Source organism: Convolutriloba macropyga, chromosome 11 (genome assembly GCF_964194025.1).
Source record: "Convolutriloba macropyga chromosome 11, txConMacr16.3, whole genome shotgun sequence".
Taxonomy (NCBI): Eukaryota; Metazoa; Xenacoelomorpha; order Acoela; family Convolutidae; genus Convolutriloba; species Convolutriloba macropyga.
In genome coordinates, this window is record NC_134478.1 from 55227526 (window position 1) to 55234263 (window position 6738).

The following is a 6738-nucleotide window of genomic DNA, read 5'->3' on the forward strand; positions in this document are numbered from 1 at the left end:
CTAGAGTGTAAAAATAAGAGTGTAAAAATAATTGATTCTTTTCATAAGGGTGGAAAAAAGGGTGTAATCTTTTATCATTCCACCCTTAATTACACTCTTTCTAAGAGTGTAAAAAGAGTGTACAAAAGAGTGTAATAACAGTGTAATTTCTTCAAATTCCACTCTTACACTCTTTTCCCCGGTAAATAAGAGTGGAAAATGGATTACACCCTAATCCCCGCTAATTAGGGGTGAAATAGGGGTGAAACCTCCTCCCGGGAACTCCGGAATTATTACGCTCACGCAATTTTTCAGGTACATGTACAAATTAATGAAATTTGCAACCCAATGAGAGAGGACAGTTTGTTACAGGTCTTTTTTGTTCCTTCTACAACAAATGAGATGGGAGGATCAAAACTTAAGAATCAAGAAAGTAACGACGATTGCTCAAAGGTTTAAATTTGTTCATAGAAGATGAGAGCGTTCAGAGAAATCAATGAAGCTAAACGCATAAGACGTGCATTGATATTTAATTTTTATTTTGAAATTTGATTTTGTGAACGACAAAACATGGCCAACGTTTATTTTACTCCAAAAAGGACTGAATATTTTTCAAAGACAAAACAATGCGTTCAACAATTGGTTCAATTTTTCAATAGCCTTTTAATGATACCAATTTTGAATCGCTCCGCAAGTTATATAGACTGGCCAAAACTGACTTTAGCCAACATTAACCTGTCATAAAAAGTTCTCAATCTCTATTTCATGGAGGGTGTTAATGCCCAGAATTAACTTCTCCATTATTTTGTGTAAAGTGACCTGTTTTTGTTGATTCTGAATCACTTTGTAATGTTATAGGATTTTTGAAAGTCATTTAAAAAGGGAAATGAGTGGTAACTTTTGATGTCATGAATCCAAACAAGAAAACCAAACAATTGAAACTTACAATAATGGGAACAAATAGAGACATGATACCACAAAGAAGGAATGATAGGCAACGTCGTGATCATATTGGCGCTGCCTCTGTCTCTTTTGTTCCAATTAATTCAAGTTTCAATTATTTGATTTACTTGTTTCTTTTTATAACATCAAAAGTTACCACTCATTTCCCTTTTTACATGACTTTCAAAAACCTTATCACATTACAAAGTGATTCAGAATCAACAAAAACCGGGGCATTTTACACCACGGGGCATTTAATGAAAAAGTTAATACTGGGCATTAACAGAGGGTCGAAACAAAGGCAGATGCCGAGTGGATATGAAATACTTTAAGTTAACGCAAAATTTTCCCTTGTCTTTTTAGAAGAAAGTAATCCAGTCTCGGTGGTGTTAGTTTTGGTATTGAACCATGGGTCGCAATAAACCAACGAAACTCGAAGACCAGGAAGTAGACGAACCCCTTGAAGATAGTTTTGAGGATTTGATAATCCCCCAGAACATTCGAGCCAAAAATGATCTCTACGATGACGTGGCAATGGTAGAATACCACGATGGAGTTCTTAACATCCACAGTTTGGAACTTAAGGTCAAAAACAGGTTAGATATCTAGTTTATTTGCCGTTTTTAAAAAAAACGATTACTCAACCAGTGACCCAGAAAATTTGCGATTCCTGGCATCAATTTGTGATCCTCCAGAAAAATCTAACGTACAATATCATTTCCCAGGTTGAGGTGCCATCCGGAAGTGACCCCTGATCAGACCGTGCCAGACGAAAGTTACCTCTGATCAGACCCTCCCAGACCAAAGTATCCTCTGATCAGACTAAAGTGCGCTCGAAACACCGTGTGCGCTCTAAGTGCGCTCGAAACTGTCTCTGATCAGACCTTCCCAGACGGAAAGGACCTCTGATCAGACCATAATCAGACCATGGCCCAGTTCAAACCCAGACCATTGTCCAGACGATTGTGCGCTCAAAATCACTTCTGATCAGCCTATTGTGCGCTCAAAAGTTACTCCTGATCAGACTATTGTGCGCTCGAAATCACCTCACAGCACGAATTTTGTTATAATATTTTCATTTCATACAAAATGATGTTTGCATTATTATATTCATCTAAAAAAGACCATTCTAAAAGTATTATTGCTAAAGAAAAGATAACCCAACTGCTGAGTAAAAAATTATTTAGTATACATTAGTGCATATTTCCAACTCAATGGATAAATTTAGACAGTTTTCCATATAAAACGTCGTATTCTACAGTTAAACAAAGTTTCCTTGTAAGGGGACTGACACGTTCAATCAGTTGGACCCCTTTGGTTCTGATCAAAAACATCAGACTCTAGATGTGTCTGTGATCAGAATGCTGCTTTTTGTTGCCTCATGACAGAGCCGACATCTCTCTGTAAAAAAAACAAAAAATCAAAAAAAAAATCCGCTCGAAATGGTCTCTGATCAGACTAATGTGCGCTTGAATCCGCCTCTGATCAGACCATTCCCATCCTGAAGTGACTTCTGATCATACCCTCCCCAGACCAAAGTGACCTCTGATCATACCATCCCCAGACCGAAGTGACCTCTGATCATACCATCCCCAGACCGAAGTGACCTCTGATCATACCATCCCCAGACTGAAGTGACCTCTGATCATACCATCCCCAGACCGAAGTGACCTCTGATCATACCATCCCCAGACCGAAGTGACCTCTGATCATACCATCCCCAGACTGAAGTGACCTCTGATCATACCATCCCCAGACCGAAGTGACCTCTGATCATACTATTGTGCGCTGGAACCAAATCCCAGACCCTGTAATTTTGGTCTGGGAACACACCGTGCGCGTTGGACTTGGTCTGATCAAAGGTCACTTCCGGATGGCACCTCAACCTGGGTTGCAAAGTTGGGCACTAAATAAAATAGTAAGTCAAAATACATAAATAAAGTTTTGATTTTCTCAGACGCAAGTTTATACATATAAATGCTCGTTTATAGGAAACATTTTAAAAAAAAGTTGCATATAACCTCAAATTCGTTTTGTGAATATGTACCAATTGCAAAGTTAGTTTTTCAGCGCACACGAAGAACCAAATGTGGATTGCAAATGCGGAAAAAAATTAATATGTCTTCTGACTACATTATACGTGAAATTGTGGCACCAGTCAATGTTTTATGTGTCATATACGACCTTGTATGATTTCCAAGAAAATTTTTCAACTTCGATAGAAAATGAACATTATACAATTTTTAGGCTTTGATCTTTTTGTAGGATACCTATATGATTTCTGGGAAATCATAAATGATCCTTGTATGACTACCAGGATTCCATACAAATCATATATGACCTAGTATGATTACTAGGAATCATATATGACCTAGTATGACTACTAAGAATTTTGTATGATGAGCTTGTGCTTGGTGCTTGTTCTTGGATTTGCATTGAGTCTTCCAATTCTCCCTGTTAGGGGATTTATTCAGGTGCAACTGCTGTGAAAAGGGACCAGTACTGGATTCGAACCAGCGTTTCTTACTTGCAAGCCTAGTGTGCTACCCAATTACACCAACTGGTCTTAAGCTCTCGTACTTGGGCATCTCTTATAACCCGTTCTTACGTTCTTTCTTGTTCCTCAAGGCTTCTTTTCTTTAGTCAAGTATACGTTATGAACAAGTAGAGCGTCTTGTCAAGCTATGTCAAGCTACCTTATGCACAATTTACAGTAGGTTGTTCTCTCTCAACCTTCTAACACTCCAATTTAGGTTTTAAAAAAAGTTTACTTATGGTGATAGCGTTGGCATTGGAATGTATAACAAAGCGAACTATGAATTTGAATCGCAGTACTATCGTTATTACCTTGGTCTCTCTTAGTCAACCATGATTTTGGCAACTAATCTTTCAATTTCACCCGTCGAAATTACCCCCCCCCCCCCGGATTAGCGCCCAAACTGATGTAAAAGGGGGGGGGGAGAGGTAATGGAGGGGATTTTTTAAATTCTACCCAACAAAAATTATCCCCCCCAAAAAAAGGCGTGCCTAGCGAGTTTGTTTCCAAGTCCCAGGTGGTGGCAATTTTTTTAAGTCTGATCAGTTCAAAAACAGACAAAAAATTTATAATGTCCATGATAATTATAATTTAAATTTGAAGTTCATTATGTTCATTATAAGTTCAGAATTGCACTCTGAATTTTACCATGAAATGGTTAATAAGCGCTATGAACAGAACTCTATAATAAAATTTTCATGATTCAGTACTGAAATATTATGACTCTCAGGTCAGGGAATGACAACCCCATTTCACAACGTTGGAATACTATTTAGGTCTTTTTCTGCTGCAGGAACTGGAAAGTATTCAGAGGCGCCTTGATGACTTTGTTCACATTCTTCCTCGTTCTCGTTGCCATTTTGGGATTTGTACACACTGCGTATGACAACAAAATAAACGTTGCAAAAGCAAAACAACAACAACTACTCGAAGAAGAGGGATAACTCCAGGATGGTCAATAAGACTTAAACCACAACTTTTGAAAAATATATCTATCTTTTCTACTCATAAGGACCCTGCTATTTAAACATAAAAGGACCCTAACCTAACCATCCCAACCAATGAAACAACGAGCTAAGAACGAACAAACATATTTACCCAAAATATTTGGTTAAATTATAAGTCAATGCGGGTCCAAAATGACAAGGGCCTTAAAACATTCAGAAAAGACAAAAATAATCTTCTATAACATTTGTAGTCAGTGAGTGAGTATTTATTGTTATAAATTTCTATATTCATATTTGTTTAATATAAAGGATTTTGTCTTCCAGCTAAAACTAATGCTTTTCTATTACTTTTCTTCCCTCGATTTTTTAGTCATTAGAGTGCCGAAAATACTGAAGAGCAGCAGATTGACTATCATTCAATTCTTGTCACCCTTGTCACCAATATTGGTTAATATCAAGACTAAACTTCGAAATGACATCGTGCGACAAATTTATAACCAGCCGCAGTTATTAATGTTGTGTTAGCTGTTTCGCTTACAGCAGTTGAGTGAGATATTTATAATGTTATCTTTTCTGGCAGCGCCCCCAGCCCTATATAGATAATTTAGAACCCCACCCCCATATAAGTTTTCGCGTATTGTAAGACCGATATTTGCATTTCATTGAAACAAGAGTGTCTAGGTAGATTGGAAGTACTTTTAGAATAGCTTCCTTAAAAATTTTTAAAAAATCGAGCCCTTTTTGTAGCTGATAACACCAAACATGATGTAATACAGAAAGTTTTATTGATGTTTACGTTATATGCAACCAATTTTTGGTGAAACACGTAATACTATCAAACTATAGCTGTGCTAGCTTTTAATAAATGCGTATTGTTCATATCTTTATGTATAATCTTACTTATCTTTATCAGTACGTTTAAAAATGTATAAATGGGGTGCCAAACTAATCGGGGGAGGTTGCGCTAGCGGAAAAGATCCTTATAATGTACATGCGTAGTTCAGATATAATATCAGAATTAATATTTACAAGTTATCAAAAGAACAGCTGTGAGATAGAATCATTACTTTGAAAATGTTATCCGAAACCATTTTAAGTTCATTAGGTTTGGTTGCAATTTTCAAAATTTTGAAAATCCATCTTTAACATTTTTTTATTAAACTTGAGAAATTTTAACGTTTAGGTTTGTATTTAAAATTCCTCTCCCGGGTTGAGGTTTGGTCAAAAAATAACGTAAGAACATCGGGGAGTAGCGGTGAAAAAAACTTTTTTAACCGCAAAGCGCTCGCTTCTATTAGCGTTGAATGCCTTGATTGCGTTGAAAACTTTTAAGATTAGTGTTGAATTTAGTAATGAATATTTGAAACATTTGCGATTTTAGCTGTGAATTTCTTTTCGCCGCATCCTGGCAGCGCTGAAAAAAATTCACCGCATTCTGCTGGTAGCGGATTTTTTTTTACCGCATTCTGCTGGTAGCGGTGAAAAATTTTCTGCCGCTACCAAAGAAAATTTTTCACCGCTACCAGCAGAATCCAGTGAAAGAAATTTTTTCACCGCTACCAGCAGAATCCGGTGAAAGAAATTTTTTCACCGCTACCAGCACAATACGGTGAAAAAATTTTCAGCGCTACCAGCAGAATGCGGTGAAAAAATTTTTTCAGAGCTACCAACAAAATGCGGTAGTAAATTCAACAATGATCGTACAAAAATTCAACTCAACATCAATTTTCTTACATTATCTGAATCAGCCCCAAGCTGGTTTTTTGTCAACGCCAATCCAGACAGCTGCAGTCGTATTTGCTAAGCTTCTAGTCTTACTTATTCTATGAACCAAATTTTTTTGCTTATTCAACGTTTACGTTGGTTAATTTTCTGCGACTAGGGGTTTAAAAAGCTTTGAAAATCAGTAGTTGACAGCCTAAATTTGAATAAATTGAGAGAATATTGACATTTCTAATTAGCAAAAATTCTATGGCGTGCAATTGATTGCCTGCACAAGAATACCAGAAACTGAATAATTTTAACAATCTGCTGAGCTATAAAACATAACAAAAAGCAACAAAATTGCAGGTCGAAACTGAAAATTCTCAAGTATGGTTCTGTTTTTTGTTCCGACCCCACTTGTGGGGGAAGGAACTATATACTCAAATGGGTTTTTTTTTTTTTGTTCAGTGAATTTTGGCCGATCGATATATTCGTCGTAGAGAAATGTGAGTGGTATCATTAAAAAGCTGGTCCAGCGTAGAATTCAAAAGTGAAAAGATTTTTTTGAATTTCGTTTTTTTCGAGGAGTTATCGAGGATTGAAGTTTTGTGTGAACAATGGGATCTTTAG

General features: G+C 36.8%; 1 protein-coding gene across 2 annotated transcripts in view; it reads left to right on the forward strand.

Moving 5' to 3' along the window:
* Nucleotides 1-4751, forward strand: part of LOC142349386 (uncharacterized) — a 44244-nt gene extending 39493 nt beyond the window's left edge. Inside the window, exons 2-3 of one of the 2 annotated variants that reach the window (XM_075400903.1) lie at nucleotides 1285-1517; nucleotides 4234-4751. In XM_075400903.1, coding sequence (XP_075257018.1) covers nucleotides 1330-1517; nucleotides 4234-4279 — 234 coding nt within the window. In that variant the 5' untranslated portion in view covers nucleotides 1285-1329 and the 3' untranslated portion in view covers nucleotides 4280-4751. The remainder of the gene's footprint in view (nucleotides 1-1284; nucleotides 1518-4233) is intronic. The other variant, XM_075400901.1, reaches the window with a different exon arrangement.
* Nucleotides 4752-6738: the final 1987 nt, after the last annotated feature.